This window comes from Fundulus heteroclitus, chromosome 2 (assembly GCF_011125445.2).
Source record: "Fundulus heteroclitus isolate FHET01 chromosome 2, MU-UCD_Fhet_4.1, whole genome shotgun sequence".
Lineage (NCBI taxonomy): Eukaryota > Metazoa > Chordata > Actinopteri > Cyprinodontiformes > Fundulidae > Fundulus > Fundulus heteroclitus.
The window spans coordinates 6626546-6645754 of NC_046362.1; the positions used below are offsets into that span (position 1 = coordinate 6626546).

Here is a 19209-nt window from a genome sequence, read left to right on the forward strand (position 1 = left end):
ATACTTCCGACGCATTGCCATAGATTGTTTTACCTTAATGAGAAAAGGACAGTGAAGGGGAGGAAGGATAAAAAAAAAAATAAGAGTCAGGGCTAAACTGACAAGAGCCCAAACCATAAACTGTAAGCCAAATAGGATTTACAGCTCCGGTCAGAAGTGTTCACACACTCATCATCGGCAGGAATATCCTTATAATTTCAGACTTCATGATAATGCCAGTGCTCTTAAAAACGTGAGCAAAGGTCAGAATGATTTTAATAGCATTTATTTTCATGGGCACAGATACGCTGGGAATAATGCTTTTAAAAGCTGGAAAACGCTTAAAGAAAGATGCTTTATAGTGCTTGGGAAAAAAAAAAAACAAGAAACTGAAAAATGCTTATGGAAATGTTGCTCTATCTCTGAGCCACCATGTTTCACAGTGTACAATGACTGGATTTCAGTGATTCGGGGGTCATGGGGTAAACAGTATGGGTCTGAAACAAGCAGCCTGGCGTTCATTACTCCTCCACATGCTGGACCATTTTCTCTTGTACCGTTTGATTTATTATTTGGCTAATTGCAAATTGAGCTTTTTAGTAATAGTTTAGCTTCACATGGGCGTCTACTAATTGTCAATGTACTCAAAGGTAACTGTAGATCTTCCAGTGAAGACCTTGATCATTGGCTGAGCGTTTACCACTGTGGCTTCTCTTTCATCGATTGGAGTGGTAGCTTTCCATTTTCACCCATGTCTTTTTGGTTTTTGTTACCAATATTAAAGCTTCTGAGATTATCGCAGCAGAGCTGTCTACCATTTTATTTAGATTTTGCTTTTTTTCCTCATTGTAGTCCCTATAATCAGGATGTAAAAATTCTGCTACCTTCATTCTTCAAACAGAGAGACCTGTGTGGACAGCTAGATTTTCACAGAATGAATAACCTTGCTGATTGAACCCCACTGTACTGTCCTTTTATTTTGAACATCAAGTGTATTCAGAGAATTCAATGTGACTGCTGTTCCTGATAGAATTGGTAGAGCTTCTTTCATTTGGTTGGTTTCCTGACAAGGAACTGCCGTTTAAGTGTAGTCCAAATCAGGGATCACCAACGTTTTTGAAACTGAGAGCTACTTTGTGGGTACCTTTAAACTAAAGATTCAGAGCTCACCTTAACTTCATGTAATATGAACATGTTTTTATCACCCTTAAATCTATGTAAATTGATTTAAGATTATGACTAAAAAGGAACAGCAACTGAATAAAATAGCATTTTAAATGCAGCTCACTGGAGGGTTGTGCTATTTTTTAACAAGGTCGAGGGCACATCTTGTGGTCCAGGGGGCTACCTGTTGCCCATGGCCATCATGTTGGTGACCCCTGGTCCAAATTATTTAAGGAGAGTTTAACTCAGGGCTTTGGGAGGACCGTTGTGTGCTCTTCCTCCTGGAATCTCCAATTCTGTCCAACTTTCAACTTACTGATCCAAACTTTTCCCCAGAAGAGGTTTGGCTTGTTCCTTTGAGCAGCTGCAGATGTAGCGAGACAACACTTTAGAAGAGAGCAAGCACGAAGCATTTGAAGCCTAAAACTCGATTAAATCCTTAAATCCTGTCCCAAATATAATTAGCAAAAGTCAGAATTCAATTAAAGTATTTGGAATGGGTAGATTTCCGCCTTCCTAGTGCTTTAACATGTTCCGAATCAAAATGACTTGAGTCCATTTGGAATCTTTTTTTTTTTTTTTTAAACGACGTTCACCTTTATAATGAAACAACAGAAACAAACAGCTTCCTTTCACTACCCAATCCGCCTAAATCAGCGGCGAGGTTTACTAAAGACTGTCCGACGGTGCCGACAATCCTTCCAGGTATTGCGTAGGCAGCGAACGGGGAAGAGCGGTCAGGCTGGAGGGCAGGATGATTAACCACTCCAAGCCTCGGCAGCACGGCCTTAGCAGAATGTGAGACATGCCAGTTCAGTATAATGGCCTTATTAGGATAATGGTGGTAGTTACAGGCTTCGTCTTCCTCCAGGTAATTCTAGCTGTGTGCACGGGAATCACAATTCAGTCCCTCCAAGTGGTTTTTGTGAGTGGGATGCTTTTGCATGGGCATGGAGGAGTGAAGAAGCTATTTTTGTTTGTTTACACCAACCAAAAGAGAAAATGTCCGCTATTATGGATCGCAAATAATCTATTTTTTTTTTTTTCCGGGCTCACTGTTTTCCATTCATGGGATATGCATATTTTCACTTGTTTCAGCTGACATCACGGATTCTAGGAGGGTTTTGAGAGGTTCAGCGGCTGGCAGGCTCGCTGAATAAAGCTGGCCAAATCCATCGGTCATCTCAGGTCCCTTGGACTCTTTAAAACCAACGCGATGCTGCGGTGCGGCTGGTTGGCACTCCCAGCACTATCTATTTAGCTAGGAGCAATTTCACACGTCATTTTGCCAATTATGCACGCTCCAAGATAAAACCGGATGGTGACGTATATGTTGTATAATTTCGTTAAAAGTAGCACAATGTGAGGTCTTTGCAAGGGAAAGACATTTTGTCTTTTGCAAACTAGTGAGTTTGAAGATGAGTTTTCTCCAAATGAACTTTTTATTCAATATTCACCCAATATATTGATAAGAAAACGGCTAATACTGTTAAACTTAAAAACATTCTTTACTAAGTGAAGTGAAAGTTAGAAGGTGTTGTACCTTCTATTCATACTTTCATTAAAAAGTAGATCTTTTCCCACTCCTAGTTTACTTTTGTTTGCTTAGGGTTTTATTTATTACCAGCCCCCAGCCCTTCTCGTTCTTCTTTTTCTCTGTATTATGTACATATTCAAACTAAATCAAAGCTGAATTGGAGAGACACCTCTGTTAGATTCTTCACATGGGCCTTTCCACTAGCTTTTACTGCATCCTCTGTAGTCACTAGCAACCCTGGTAAAGATGAGTAAAAAGCTTGAAAATGCAGGATTTATTCATTACAGAAGCTTAATTTCACATTAAAAAATTTGTAAAATCCAACAATAATTTGATGACATTTATTCACAGGGAAAAAAAAAATATTGTGGAGAAATAGTTGCCAGTGCCTATTGGTACTCCTCTTATAAAATAAATGTAACTGAAGCATTTTTCTAAACTTGTTTAAGTTTATTGAGTGTCAGGAGATTATTAATCAGTAATGATCGACCTCTTATTTGTTTGGGATATGAATATGACACCATATAGGTCCACTTTTTTTAGACCGCAAAGACAAGTGGGCCTTAAGTAAATCTGACTGTAGGCTGCATAAGTAAATAAAATAGCAAACAAACAACACTGATTTATATTTTTCTTTCCTCTATCAGTGACTCATAAACCAAACCATTTGGCATTTTATTCTAGGTTTCAGATTCAAGACAGATGCCAGGGCTACAGAAAGCTGAGATGTGGGTTCTCCATCTCTGCAGAAAGGGCCATACTTGTTGATACACTGAGACATTTGCTTTTCATATTGCATGGGAATATTCAATATTACAGCTTAGAAGGACCATGCAAATTTGCAGCCGAGGGCAGAATACACATTGTTGATAGATGTGAATGAAGCATTTCGTATTTCCATCAGGCAGAACGTTATTACATCTAAAACAAAAAATTTTAACATTTTAACAAGCTGTGCTGTGATGGACTGACAACCTGTGAAGGGTGTACCAGGCCCTTCACCAAATGGGCCTCAGTGACCCCGCATTGACCCAAGCCTCTATAGACAAAAGATGGATGAATGAGCTTAGAACCTTTCAAGATGTGTTTTTTGGCTACAAAAATGCATGTTAGTTAAGCATCAAGGCAGCATCACACACTTAAACCTACTGTAAATGGCATTCTTCATGTGAAAATCTGTTTGCCCTTTGCACAGGAAGGCGCGGTGGTGGCCCTGTTTAAGATCTGCAGACAAGACCGCTTCAGAGACCTGTATGCTCATGCTCTGAGAACGGTGGCCTCCATCTGCTGTGTGGAAGAGGGAATCAGCCAACTGGACAAGGTAATCCCTCTCTCTCTCTCTCTCTCTCTCTCTCTCTCTCTCTCTCTCTCTCTCTCTCTCTCTCTCTCTGGCTCTCTCTGTCTCTGTCTCTCTCTCACACACACACACACACACACACACACACACACACACACACACACACACACACACACACACACACACACACACGCACAGTTTTCTTTATCTGCTTGTGAGGAACATCTTTGCTGTCTTATTTTATTGATCTCTGCAGAGGTTGAATTGTTTCTAAGTCCATATACACAGAGTCAATGACCCTTTGTTGAAGCATCATGGATCACACTCCATTCTAATAGGTATTCACATGGTACCAGCATTCTAATGGTGTGTCCAAAAGAATTAAGTCTGAGTTGCTTCTCGCCGAAATTTGTTGTAACTTTGACATTTTTATAAGAACTTTTCAAATGTGTTCTCTTTTTATTGTGGAAATCTGTTACAAACCCCTGGACTGTGGAGACTTTCAGAGGGACCTGGTGGACCCTCACTGACTGGGTTAAGCAATTTCTTTGAAGCATGGATTACCGTTAACTCGGTTAACTCCCTCTGTCTGTCTGTCCATCTATCCAGCTGGACATTCTTTTACTTATCCCAGATAGCTCTCCAGTTTTTGGTGGATCTCAAGGTACTCTCAGGCCAAGCTATATAGTACCTCCAGTGAAGTCTACATCTATGAATGTTGCCCAGAAATCCACCAAGAAGAAGTGGACAATTGGGATTATCTTTAGGTGTCTGACAACGTCAAAGGGCTCCTTTCAATATGGAAGAGCAACGGATCTAATTGCGCCATAATTGAATCAAGGATCTGCTTCTTTCAGTCCTGATACATCTCTAATAGCTATAGGTAAGGGTAGCTTACCTCTTTCTTTAGCAATGTCAGCTTTGCTGGAGATAAATAACTAATCTCCGTTAGACTCCTGTTTAATCACCTGAAAGGAGTAGTCCATGCTTTTCTGGTTGAGACTCAAGGCCTTTGACTTAGAAGAGCTGACTATCATCCCGGCGGCTTCAAACCTGGCTTTGAACCGCTTCAGCTTAAGCTGAAGGTCATGGCTTGAGGACTTCAACAAAACCACATCATGTACAAAAAATTGAAATTGGACCAAACCAAATACCATCCTCTACACGGGCACACCTGGAGATCCTGCATATAAACACCATGAATGGGACTGGCTTACAATGGCCAGTTGTGGAGCAGTCCCGCCTGCACTGAGAGTAAGGAACACATGTAAAGATAAAACTCAGAATACTGGCCTAAAGCACAATCAGCACTTTCAATTCATTTTGCATCACACTATAGAAAAATGGTTATGGGTATTCCCAAGCATAAGCAAGAGGGTATATAATTGCTTTAATCGTTCTAAAAACAAATATGACAAACATGACTGGAACGTCTTGCTACAGTACCTTCATAGTTCTCCATTGACCTACGATTAATGAATCCTAGTTAATGAAGATGTTTGAAATCAGGTCTGAGGAACATCCATGTATTGCTGTCGTGTACTTTCCAGGCAAGGAGAAATACAACATGCACCGTATTGTGACTAGATGAAGTAACTGTTTGCACGACTCCCAGTCAGGCTCTCAGGTACTCATAAATGAGATCATTAGTTGGACCTCTTGAATGCTAAGCTGACAGGTCATTCGCCAAGACCTTCCTGACCTGGATTTTCCAACCCTGTTGGTTTGTTTGTGCGTGTAAAGCTAAGAGGGTGTGGCAGGCAGAGGGAAAAGCTAATGAGACATCCTTCATTGTCTGTCCTCCTTCATTCTCTGTGGAGAATACAACCAAAATAAACAGCGGGAGCACCTGTGCTGAGCTGGAAAGACAATTGCACACCATCACAGCGCATAATGATGCAGCCGCGGTGTCTGTTCACATAAAGAGCAGCTGGGACGGAAGGAGTCATCTGACTGTGAAAACGCTTCGACGGGAAAGCAAAACCAGATTAGCAGTCCGGTTCCAAAGGGGGAGCTGTCAGCCGTATCAGATCTACGGAGCGCTCCCTGCCAATTGCTCAGGCTTGAGAAAGACACCTGTCTGTGTTGATCTAGAGAAGGAGTAGGTGTAGCGAAAACCTCTCCGGTTTATTCCAAATAGACAGGTAATGCTGTAATAATGATGCCACATCGTAGTAAGTTACACATTGTTAGGGCGAGATGTAGGGAAAACAGCTTCATGTGGCATTCAGTCTGGAAGTTTAAACCTAACCTGAAAATGAATTAATGCAACCTGGAGCTTAGCAAACGCCATGCCTTACTGGGGGTCGCTTTGTGTCGCAGCCGGGCTTGGTCTCTGTATCGAGGCATACCAACACAAACATTTTCCATCATTCTCTTCCTACAGTTTAAGGTCCTTTTGTCAGAGTGACTGGAGTTTTCTCCAGCTGTATAGAGGATAGTCGGGTATCACTGCCCCTCCCCAACGTATCGCTGTGAACTACCAGTCAGCTGGCAGAAGATGGCTAGTGGGCTTACAAGAAAGAGAAATATGACGGTTTTGGAATAAATCTACTTGATGCAATCATGGTATGGATACCAAAGGGGGTGTCGTCCATCACTTTATGTAGGTAATGCTGATTTAAAACTGCAGTTGGAAAGCTGCCAACAGCATGTCTTTTGAGCAGCTGACTGCAGACTACTCAGGAACCAGCCATCATCGGTTCACTAGAAAGGACCACGTCACATTAATGTGAGTTTTAAGGTTTGATGGGATGGATGTATGGATGTATGGGCCATATGGGGAGACTTGGTGATGAAGAGTATAGAGGCAGAGACTCAGCCTGAAGGTGCAGTCTTTTTTTAGTTTTACTTTACTTTATTTAACCTTTAGGTATACAGGTTGTCTCCTTGAGTACCTATAAGTCATTTTCAAGAAACCTGTTTTGATTAAAAATCAAACAAACCAAACAAAGATAAAGTTACACAGACAGGCGCCATGCATGTAGTTAAAACATTTGACTCAGAACACTTCAGGAAATGGCTTTTTTCTACCCCACTCAGGACCCATCCCACCCCTGATGGAACCTGCAACAAAGAGGAGTGGACGAAGAATGAGAATAGAAAGTAGGGCTGAGGGTGGTGGGATGAAGAGGAGGAAGAGGGATGAGGTGAAATGGGATTGAGGGTAAGGGTTGGTGTGGGGTTGAAAGAACGTGACGGACTGTGAAGGATGGGCGAACTGGGCATAAGTACATTGTTGGGTAATTAGAGGTGTGGGTGAGTAATGACCCTGCTCCCAACCCCAAGTTAATGAATCAACTTCTTGTTGAGCTTGTGTCACAAGAGCTGAACAGCAAAAATTTATATTTTTGTATGCATTAAACATCTGAAGGGTAATGTAGAATTTTGTGGCCGATTCATTTCTTTTTCTGTTTAACATGTATCAAAAATAATCAAATTATTACACGTTGTTACACATTTGACCCGAGGCCCAGAGGTCTCTGGGCCTATGGCTGGATGCGCTCCGGCGCAGCTGGCTGCCGGTGGAGAAGTGTCGCTACAGCAACTTCTAGAAACCGCACAGCAGCTGCTGAGCAGCGGATGGAATCAGTCATTAATTTCCACACTTTACAAATTATAGGCAAGGCACATTTATTTGTGTAGCACATTTGAGTACAAAGACAACGCAAAGTGCTTTTCATGATTAAAATATAGGAAAATAAAAGCAGAATAACAGTTTAACTAGAACAGTCAAAGGCAATCCTAAACAAATGGGTTTTTAATCTTGATTTAAAGGAACTCAGGCTTTTCAAACTTTTACAGTTTTCTGGAAGTTTGTTCCAGATAAGTGGATCATAGGAACTAAATGCTGCTTCTCCATGTTTGGTTCTGGTTCTAGGTATGCAGAGCAGGCTGGAGCCAGAAGACCTGAGTGGTCTGGAGGGTTGATATACTGATAACATGTCTGTGATGTATTTAGGTGCTAAGCCATTCAGTGATTTATAGACTAACAGAAGTATTTTAAAGTCTATTCTCTGAGATACAGGGAGCCAGTGTAAGGACTTTAGAACTGGTGTGATGTGCTCTACTTTCTTAGTCTTAGTGAGGACGCAGGCAGCAGCGTTCTGGATTAGCTGCAGCTGTCTGATCCACTTTTTAGGCAGACCTGTGAAAATACCGTTGTAGTTATCAATTCAACTAAAGATAAACGCATGGATTAGTTTTTCCAGATCCTGCAGAGAAATTAGTCCTTTAATCCCGGAAATTATAACTGTTATACCAGTAATTAATTACTTCAACTAATTGAAAAAAATGCAGGTATTTTAGAGATTTAATCACACTTGTCGGGATACGACAATTTGAATTATTTGTTCTAAAAAGTTGCTTAATTAAATACACTGCTATTAAATGAACATTTTTGCATTAACTTTCATGTTGTGTGTTACTGTCATACTGTCACAGTGCATACTCACAGACAGGACGCAGAATCCTAAAACGGAAGAAAGCCTTTCAGCCGCTTTATCTGAGCAGTTCTCCTGTACTGACAGAGGCCTTCAGCTACAACACAAACTTTTTTTTGCATGATGCTGTTGTTAAAATACAAAAAGTGAGTTGTTGAATGTCATTTCCTGATGTCGAGCCTCCAGGATTGTTTCGCGCCTGTGAGGGCCCACTTTGTTCTAACTTATTTGGCACGTCTGACGGCTACATAGAGACAACCGAGTGAGCAGATTAATGCAGATACATTTACTGTCCTGTAAATGAGGAGCTGGGGGAACATCCTGTTTTACGAAGGATGGGGGGGACGGGGAGGAGGCGGAGGTCCAGGTGGGGAAGAAGGGGGAAGAGGAGGATGAATCGGTAGAGGAACGTGGGCGTGGAGAGTGGATGGTTCCACGTCAGTGGGTCGCTGTCGCGCGGCGCTGCTGACGTCCACAGAGACAAAAATAGGAAGTTGTCCTGTGAAGCTCGGCGGGCTGATGCTCGTCTGCAGATAAGACTGACAGCTGTGGAAGGCTGTGAGCTGACAGTTATCTCCACTTGAGATGTTGGTTGGTAAACTTTTGTTTTCATATCTGCCAGAAGCTGAGCTCCCCAAAAAGCATGGGCTTAATCTATTCCCCCATGCTGAAAATGACTCCTGTGACCCAATGAGTGTCAGAAACAGATACGTAGTATACAAGATAAATTAGACTTCATCACACCGGAATAGATTGACCCCAAAATACATTGCATTTTAATTTATTTACCATGCACCTTACAGTGTGTATCAGCTCCTGCACTTACATCCATGGAAAAGCAGCTTATTAAGAAGTGTGTGATAGAGATTAACAGGCTGCAGCTGCTCCTTGGTGCTCTTTAACTGAACAACACTGCCCTCATGTGGGTGAAGGTCTGCACATGACATCCTGACGAATCCGATCTCTAAAATCATCCGTTTACCCGTAAACACGAAAGGAAATACAGAGCTTTGCAAGCGTATTTTGTAAACTTTTCCTCGTTTTGTCCTGTTGCAGTCGCAAATGACTTTGTATTTCTTAGGATTTTTAATGCCATACTAACAAAATGTGTGAATCTTGTGAAGAAGAAGAAACTATACAAGGTTTTTAAAAATTCTTGGAAGTGGAATTTAGTGGCATCTTCACTCCTAACCTTTGAGCCAATACCACCGCAAGTATTTGGGTTATGTGTCTACCAGCTTGGCACATCTAGTTAATGAAATCTTTGCCTGCTTCTCTTTGCAAAACAGCTTTTCTCAGTCAGACTGGATGGGGAGGACAAGTGAACAGTCACAAGTCTTGCAGCAGATTCTCAGTGTGGTTTAGGCCTGGACTTTGACCGGGCCATTCTAGCACATGAGTATGCTTTGATCCACACCATTGCCTTGTAGCTCTGGCTGCTGGAAGGCGAACCTCCCAACAGATGTCAAGTCTTTTTCAGCCTCCAAGACTCTGATACTCCAGGATTGTCCGCCCCTATTCCAGCCAGCTCTGAACAGCTTCACTGTCCCTGCTGAAGAAAAACCTCAACAAAACCTTTTGTTCTCCTTCTTCCCTGTGTTTGCCGTGGCACCTACATGTCTTTTGACTAACAGTAAATGGGGATTCTTGTGATATTTCTTCATTAAGAGCTTTCCTCTTCACTCTTCCAGACAGGTCAGAGTGGGGGAGTGCAGGACTGAAACTTGTCCTCCTGAAGGATTCTCCCACCTGAGCCGTGGATCTCTGCAGCTCCTTCAGAGTTACCATGGAGCTCTTGTCTGCTTCCCAAATTGAAGCTCTGCTCTTCTACTCTGTCAGTTTAGGTAGATGGCCACGTCTGGGTAGCTTTGCAGTGTTGAGTCTTACTACTTTATTGATAAGAGATTGACCAGTGTTCTGTGGAATCTGGTATGGTTGTATAACCTTAACTACTTCAAACTTCTCTCTAACTTTATACCTGACCTATCTGCTGTGCATCTTTGTCTTCATGGAGGTGTTTATTGACTGATGTTCTTCAACAGACCCATGTCTTCTTGAGCTGAATTTGTAAATCAATATAATTAAACATGGGCTGTGTATTAATTCCGTGACTTCTTTGGTTGGTTTTAACCTCGAGGTATCAGACAAAAGTGGGCTTAATACATATGAATACCACTTTTTTGATTTTTACATGTGTACATTTTGAAAACAATGCAGTTTTTTTCCTGCTACGAACTATTTTGTGGAAATCCCAGTTTAATACACTTTAATGTTTTCGCTGTCTTGTGACACAGGGTGGAAATATTCAAGGAGAGAGAGTACTTTTGCAGAGCCCTGCAGACGCACGAAGATCCAATCAGTTTTTTTGACCTCATACGCTGAAGCAAATCCCCTGTTCGGCTTTCGCTCTGAGCTCCTCCCTAAAAGCTGATGATGCACACCAGCTGGGCGGATGCCAGTCACGCATACGAGAGTGTATTGGTGCCCACCATGGCTCTAGAGCTGGCCGTTAAATAGAAAGGACTGTCTTCACCCCAACCATCTTTACAAGCTGTGGGTTTTAGCCAAGCTGACCCTTCGCTCTTCCTCTTTATTCAGTTGATGAAGAGTGATGCTGGTGTTTTGTAAGGTGATCCAAAATCATCGACGTGTCGATGACAACATTGTACTGTGTATATCATGTGTTTGATTGAATATATCTCCAAGAAAGGAGTGTGCTCCCATGAAGGGGTTCATAGCTTTACAGAATAAGGTCACAGAGAGAGCTTTAATGATGAGAATTGCCTTTAATGTAGTGAATAGGTGCTACACACGGTGCCCAGGTCACTTTATGCTGCCATCTGATCCCGGCACGGTTGTATGAAAGTCACAGAAAAGTTCAAAAAGCTCACGTTTGAATACACTAGTGATTCATTCAAGGACACGGATGCTGCCGTCACAACTTTTGGAAGTCTGCATATGTCTTCAGGACTAAACCCCAGTACCCACCCACACGTTAAAGAGCTCTGTTCTAAAGTAATGCTCAGTACCTCGCTCCTCCTCACAGCGACCAGACGGTCCAATTTCAGTTAGTTCAAGGATTGTGAAAATCTCGGTTTCCTGACTGACAGTTGTTCAGGCGCCTGTCACTAAATTAACGGTGGACTTTCATTTGCCTTCTTAAAATATGTGGTTGCTGTTCATAACCTCTATAATGAAGGCCTGATTGGTGTAGCGTTGCAGTAATGCTTGTTTTAAGGCCACAAAGCAGCTCTGCGTCTTCTTCTTAGCAGCTGTTGGCTTGTTGCTTTTACTTCAGTTTTGTTTTTACTCAATTGAAGAAAATTTTGGCACATCCATGCATTGATTTCTTAGAGGCATTTACTCAGTGCTTGAACTGGTTCATAGTCACCTGGTGACATGGTGATGTAGAGCTGTGTGTCGTCTGCATAGTTATGGTAGCTAATGTTGTTTTTTATGAGCTGAGCTTTTACTCTGCATGTCACGTTAAAGTCTTGATTTGGATCATGACATTGCAATGGTAAATAGTCTAAAGTCTTTCTTTCAAGGCATGTTCTCTTTTAAACTCACAGGAGTGATGTGTAGCTCATAGGAAAGTGATGAAGATAAATAGTTGATCACGTAAAAACCAAATTAAACATACTGATGTGGTTGTAACGTGACAAAATGGAAAAACTTGCAGTGTTAATACTCTCGCAAGGCGCCGCAGGTTTACGTACTTGTTAAACACGGTTCACTGACCCCGGTAACTATCTCTCTCTTTGCGACCGACCTGCAGGTGGACGGGATCCTGTGCCTGGCAGACATCCTGACCGACGACAGCAGCGTGGAGGCAGCCAGAGCCGAGGCTGCGGCGGTCGTGGCCCAGATCACTTCCCCCCACCACAGCTCCACTCAGCACCTTGCCAGCTTCCTGGAGAGCATGCAGGACATCGTCACAGCTCTGATCAGTGAGTGGGCTCGCTGCCGGTCACGCCTAACTACTCTTTTCCGCACTGTTTTTCTTAAAAAGGATGTTAAACAATGTGTATTGAAACGACTTTCTGTTAACAGAAAAAAAAAAACACTTTTCCTAAAAGCTTTAACCGCTAACCTTTTCCTGCCTTTTCAAACATTTTGTTGCATCAGATGTTGTCCGGTTAAGACCATGTTTAATAGGATTTCTTCTCTCAGAGCTGTGTGAGAGCGCCTCCTGTGGCGAAGTGTTCCTCCTGGCTTCTGCAGCCTTGGCCAACATCACGTTCTTTGACAGCATGGCCTGTGAGATCCTCCTGCAGCTCAACGCCATCCACATCCTGCTGCAGGCCTGCAAGGACCGCCAAAGAGTCGACACGCCCTACTCCAAAGACCAGGTAACAAACACAGCCGGAGCGTGCGTTGGCACAAACGCGAAGGCCTTATGGTCCAACAGGGCTCATTGTCTCCTCATATTTATTTATATGCTGTTTAAATCCAGGTGGTGACAATTTTGGCCAATCTTTCTGTTTTGGAGCCCTGTGCTTCTGAGGTCTTGCAAGAACAAGGTAAGCAGGTTTACTGGCATACTTTCTTATTTACGTTTATTGTATTTGAACCATTGAACCTGAAAAAGAAAACCCGGCTGGAATGGTCATTGACATCCACTTGCTGAATTAAAGCCTTGGATAAATGAGGCAGATACTAATTCAGGCAGTCATCTAAAGCTGTGCTGCTGCTTCACACAACCTGATTCCGACTCCGATGCAGATTTCAAGGCACTTGTCAAAATTTGTAAAAATGTCCTAAAAAGAATTCCTCTTTTTATCCACTAGCATAATCTGCGGCTAAAAACTTGAGAATCATCCAGCTTTTAATTAAAAATGTTTATTTAGTGTGGGAAAAATATTAATACCACATTAAGAAATCATTCTTTTCAATAAAACAGCCTGTTCTACCAATATTGGTCCTCCTAACGTACCTTTTAAATAAATTTAATTCATTCTTTGTACTTTTAAATAGCTCTATCTTTGAGAAGCTCTAATCACAACCTTCTTTTCTTTTTCTTTTTTTTTTTTGTACTGCTATCACAATCGTAAACATGGAGTGGAGTTTGCTGAACACTACAGGGACTTCAACTAGCACAGTGTACTTTGATCAAATGATTGCGCTGTTTTACCAAAGACTCTACACGTCGGTTTGGTGTAACGCAAAATATTAAAGTTGCAGAAAATCAACTCATGTCCTCCATCAAATCGAGTTTAGGATCTGTGATGCTGTGGGTTTCTCATCCAAAAGACCCGGGAGCCTTGTTAGAGCTCATGACATTATGAAGCTTATGAAATGCCAGAATGTTGAGGATAATGATCCCTCTGAATAAACACATTTTGTCCTCTGAAGAAATGTCCTCAAATCAAAAGTGGATTTTCTTTGTGTGAAGTTTTCAGTGTGAGATTATACTGCTGTAGTAATTGGAGGTTTTCCTTGAATAGTTTTAATGCATCTTTGCATATATCTGCCTCCAGCATCCTTCAACAGCTTGGAAGCTCTGCTGCTTCACTATTCATATCAAATCTCACCAACCGGCTGATTTTCTTCTTCTCAAGCATCCACCTGTGGACTTTGAGGTCATACACATCCTCACTCCCAGGCATGCTGGTTATGATCAGAAGGGATGTAGGGATCCACTCATCACTCCATGACATGTTGAGCATCATGGCCGTGGAGGGATGAGATTAGAGATCAGAGCCCAGAACCCAAACGTATACTATCAGCTTCATGAGATGTAATTCTTTTTTATTTCACAAGAGGGCAGCATCAAGTCATCTTTTGAAAGGAGCTTGCCTAACAGAGTTTAAGTATTAATTATTTTTTTGATTTATTATTTTTATTCAATCTGCTCATGAATTATTTATAAACAAATCAATGCTGAGTAACTTTCACTGTAGCATTTTTAACGTTTTTGTCAGGAAACTTGGAGGCTGATCGTTTCTCAAAGTGCTTCTTAATTATTCTGTTGTTGAGTTCTTACTGCTGGGCAAATGCAACGCTTTTGTACTGTCTAAACAAGCCGTTTGTTGTTCACCTTTTTTAAAGATGTTTTCCTCTGCTCATTAGGAATAGAGAGACTGCTCCAGCTGCTGGGGGAGAAACCATCCTCGTCTAACCCATCAGAGGTCGCCGCCTGTGAGCGAGTCCAGCAGAAAGCTGCAGTCACATTGGCCCGCCTGAGCAGAGACCCTGATGTGGCACAGGCTGCCATCCAGATAAAAGGTAGCCTTATCCTACATTTTTTCTACATTGCATAAAAAAATAAGCAGTAGAAAATATGCAGTGGAAATATAAAGCATTTAAAAAAGTAGAACTAATAGTGGACACTGGAAAATAAAGCTGGGACAAATGATAAGTTTAGATATTTTGAAAAACGAAAAGGAACAATGAATGAAAGAAACAAAAGATTTACGCAATGGTATGGATATTTTAACGATTCTTTTACAGCTTCCCTTTGAAAATTTCCTTAATCTAAATCAGGCATTATGCTCCAATTGTGATTACAAAAAGAAGCTGACTCAACATAATCCATTGATAAATCACTTATCTCAAAGATGAGTAATATTTACAATACACTACAGTATAAAGACCAAAATGGCTGGACTTTCAGCTGTCTAATCCCTAACGGCTGTCCTCAGAGTAAAGGGAAATTAGTTGGAATTAGAATGGCATTCAGAAAAAATATGCAACATTTTTGGTAAAATTCAAAGTACCTGTATGACTGGCAGTAAGTAAACAAATACATAGCTGTAGAGTGGTGATGTCCTTGTGCTTTTTGCCATTTCTGAGTTCGGGCCAACATAGAGCACAGATTGTGAGAAGGCTATTCAACTACTGCAAAGCAATGAAATTCATTACTTCCATCTCTGAAAATGGTTTTATTTTATTTTATTTAAAGTTGCATCTTACCAGATCTGCTATTTTGGCCATAAACAACTCAGTTCCAGTTTCTGAATAACTTCACGAGATCATCTTAATCGCCACCCAAAACATTTTCTACTGCTTTAGTCAACATGCATCGCCAGATATAGGCAGGGAGAGCCTGGGAACATAGTGGTTATATAGTTAGTACTTACAGTATGTTCTATGTTAGCAGTTCTTTGCTATTCTGAGATTGCATATAGTGATACTGCTATAAGTATCACTATACAAGATAAAGATTTAGCTCTTTCACCTTAATGACAAGAACCGTGTTTTGAGGAATCAAGGCGAGGCCTTCAGACCTGAGAACAGGGTAGCAGCTCTCAACCACAGCGGTGGTACTATCATACCGTGGATAGAATAATGAAGACTGCGCCTCAAAATTCTCCAACTTGTCCTCAAACCAACAATTATACTGTAGAAACTTGGAAACAATTAGTTGATCGAACAGGACAATGGCCTGTTGTAAATTTATGGCCTGTTGTAAATGTATGGCCTGCACCATACTGTTAAATTACAGAGCAACATTGTACTATAAGCTTGCACAGTAAAATCACAATAAAGGTATTCTATTCCAAAAGGCCAGGGATGTGCTAAAAAACAAACTAATTGTGGTTGGAATATTGGTTAATTCTCCATCATTCAGCCAGAATGATGCTGCACAAAGAATTTATAGCTTCTACGCTGCTTGGTAAAGGTTTAATTTTGACCTTTCCCAACTAATTCAAACTAGTGCATGCCGTTCTTGTTCTTAAAAATCATTACAGATGCTTGTTCCATAATCGTCCCGTCCTTTGAAAAGAATGGCTCGCATGTGTCTTTGAAAGCCTAAAATGAATATTCATGGGAACGTGACGAGTGAATATGAAGTTATCACCCGCACTCCTTAGATGATTTTGTAAAAAATCACTGTTAGAAACGATCAAAGACCAAAACAAGCATCTATGATTTCTAACTGTGTTTTATGTCGTCTGAAAGAGGTGCGTGTTTGTAAGCGACTGTGTCCCCTTCTGCTGTTTAGCGGTCCCTCGTCTCATTGAGCTGTGCCGCTCCCCCACTGAGAGAAATAACAGTGACTCTGTTCTGGTCGCCTGCCTGGTAGGTGTAACAGATGGATGCTTCTATACGTGTCTGTGTTCCTGTGTGTTCTTTCAGAACTCTGAATAGCTTTCAAATGACCCGGTGTCCTCCAGACAAAAAATGTCTTTCAAAACATTCAAATTGCCTGTTCCATTCAAATGTCTATAATGTTAGCTATTTTCCTCTGTAGCCATAGAATATCTCCGTTGCGTAGTAATAGAATAATTTCATATACATGTTTAAGATCGGTGTAAAGAGCCAAGGTCCAATTGATTTACTTCTTTGAGCCATGACAATATATCACAAGCTCAGTATCTTAAAGCGACGCAGAGATATATTAGAGGTTCACATCACCTTATATGTTATGTGTTTAATCACAGCATTTACATAGAATCCATAATGGGCTCATGCTCTATCCTCTTCTAAAGCTGATCATAATATTTATGATGTGATGATTTCAAGTGCATGCTGGTCAGGAGATTAATTGGGTTGAGAAACGCCCTCCTTTAGCGGTGCCCATACTTGTCAGTCTTTTCACATTAATGCGATTCCATTTTATCCCTTTAGCCAAGGGTCTGGCGGCGTGAGCGTAACATCTATGTCTGCCTTCAAAGGGCGCAGAGCTTTCTACAGATCATTTGTAATCTTAAATGTAAATGTCGGAGGGGCTCTCCTGGCTGAATGGGGTGGGCGCGACGTGCAGATTAGTCACGCGCTCATCCAGGCCACATGAGATTCACATCGCTTCGTTAAACCAACGCCCGGTCAGATGGGAGGGAATTTTGTCCAATTTCTGCTAATTCGCAGCCACACTCTGTGTGTGTGTGTGTGTGTGTTGGTCTCTTTCATGTAAAACTATGCACAGTTTACTGTGCCTCGCCAAAGTATTCATACCCCTTGAAATGCTTAATACTTTGTCGCTTTACAACAAACAAACTGAGGGTACAACTGACAAACTTTATACCACACAGGCTTTGCAGCTGAGCGGACAGTGGAGCTTACCAGGAGGTATGATGTTGAGAACTAGATTTAATGGAAAATCTGTGGCAAACTAGAAAAAGAGCTCCACCCAATTTGACTGGGTAGGAGCAATTTTGCAAAAAAAAAAAAAAACAAACAAACAAAAAAAAAACAATGGACAAAGATTGTAGGGCATGTCCCTTCAGCAAAGCTGAAAGAGACATACCAAAACAGAATCCATGCCACTGAATGTGGGTCTTTTAAATAACAAAAAAAACTACATGCACACTTGAGATTTTTTTGGAAAACCATGCATAATTTTGCTTCCATGTTCAATTATGCTCCATTTTGTGTAAATCTATCACATTAAATCTAATTAAAATAGATTTAACCCAGAGGTCGCAGTATGAAAAGCTCGAAGTGTGTGAATATTTTTGCTAGGCACCACGCAGTCCAAGTTCAGCTCCTCAGTTTTCCTAATGTGATGGCAAATTATGTTCATGTTGCTGCAAACCACAGAACGGCAAGATCTCAATGGGAGTAAATGCATGTGTGTTGTTTCTGTAATGTGTGTGTCTGTGTGTGTATATGTATCCAGGCTGCTTTGAGGAGGCTGGCAGCAGGCTGCCCGGACAGCATCGAGGCGGCCGACCACCAGCAGCTGATTAAACCACGGCTTGTCGACTCTTTCCTGCTGTGCTCCAACATGGAGGAGAGCTTTGTATGATGACCTGCACATTCAAACACTGAGAGAGGAACTCACAGCCACATCAGAGCCATACTGAGACACATTGCATCAGTCTTTCAAAGGAAGTTGTATTTGTGGCTTTTTGTCCTAAGACCAGAAGATTTGATCCTGGATTTGACTTCATGAAGTTAAACTGCACAGCGTCCCAATGAATTGGTTCGGGGGACGTAAATATATGCATGCATGAAGATGAATGTATGGCTAAATATAACCACAGACATTGTAAATGGAAGCCGTTTACAGAGATCAAGGTTGAAAAGATACATTAGTACATCAATTTTACTATGCAGGAAATTTGATATGCCTGTAACTGCTTAGGGGCAAATTCTGGATTTATTCTTTCATTGTGCTGTTTTATTTTACTTCTATTAAGAGTGTTTCAACGCAAAGAAAGGATTTTGTCTCATTATTGTCAGTGTTTTTGTATGATGAGTGTACCTTACCTGACAGGTCATGTCATTTTTGTGTTTGTTTAAGACAGAGTCAGTAATATAAGGTGATTATCTAGGTAAAGAAAATGCATTGGCACATCAACCTATTTGCCATTAATCTCAAATAATATGGTTGCAGCTGCAAAAATAGTCTAAAGTAAAAAAGCTTTTTATTTATAAAGATTTACCATTATAGAATGGAATCCATTTAATAAATGCATTCATTGTCAAGAGTTTAATGTGTTTCTCTGTACTGTCCACTATGTGTAAAATTTGGGTTGTGTTTTGTCTTTGCAAAATATACAACAGCAGCTCTGGCAGTATCTGCAACTGTGCCGTACAGGAGAGTGTCTGAATCAGTGTGTTTGCAGTCTAAGCAGGAAAAGGCAAAATGAGATCGCTGCATGTAGAAATGGCAAACAAAGTTCCATCTCAGCATGCATGAAGAGGTTGGGAGAGAGAGCTTTGACTACAAGTACAAGTATTTGTGGCTACATGCTCTATTCGACGTTTTGTTTTTTATCAAAGCAAGTTGTAAGCACCATTTCTTTTTATAAAACAATAATTTCTGCTTTCATAAACTGCGCTGGCATTTAGGGATTGTTTTTTTTTTACAGGTACCCAGTGTCCTATGCATCAGTAAT

At 41.2% G+C, this 19209-nt stretch overlaps 1 protein-coding gene across 2 annotated transcripts in view; it reads left to right on the top strand.

Moving 5' to 3' along the window:
• The window catches only part of LOC105926197 (INSC spindle orientation adaptor protein), a 103007-nt gene extending 84102 nt beyond the window's left edge, over window positions 1-18905 (top strand). For both annotated transcript variants that reach the window (XM_036146474.1, XM_021316343.2), the window contains 7 exons: window positions 3876-4001; window positions 12198-12369; window positions 12593-12771; window positions 12876-12942; window positions 14492-14647; window positions 16368-16444; window positions 17985-18905. In XM_036146474.1, coding sequence (XP_036002367.1) covers window positions 3876-4001; window positions 12198-12369; window positions 12593-12771; window positions 12876-12942; window positions 14492-14647; window positions 16368-16444; window positions 17985-18113 — 906 coding nt within the window. In that variant the 3' untranslated portion in view covers window positions 18114-18905. The remainder of the gene's footprint in view (window positions 1-3875; window positions 4002-12197; window positions 12370-12592; window positions 12772-12875; window positions 12943-14491; window positions 14648-16367; window positions 16445-17984) is intronic.
• Window positions 18906-19209: the final 304 nt, after the last annotated feature.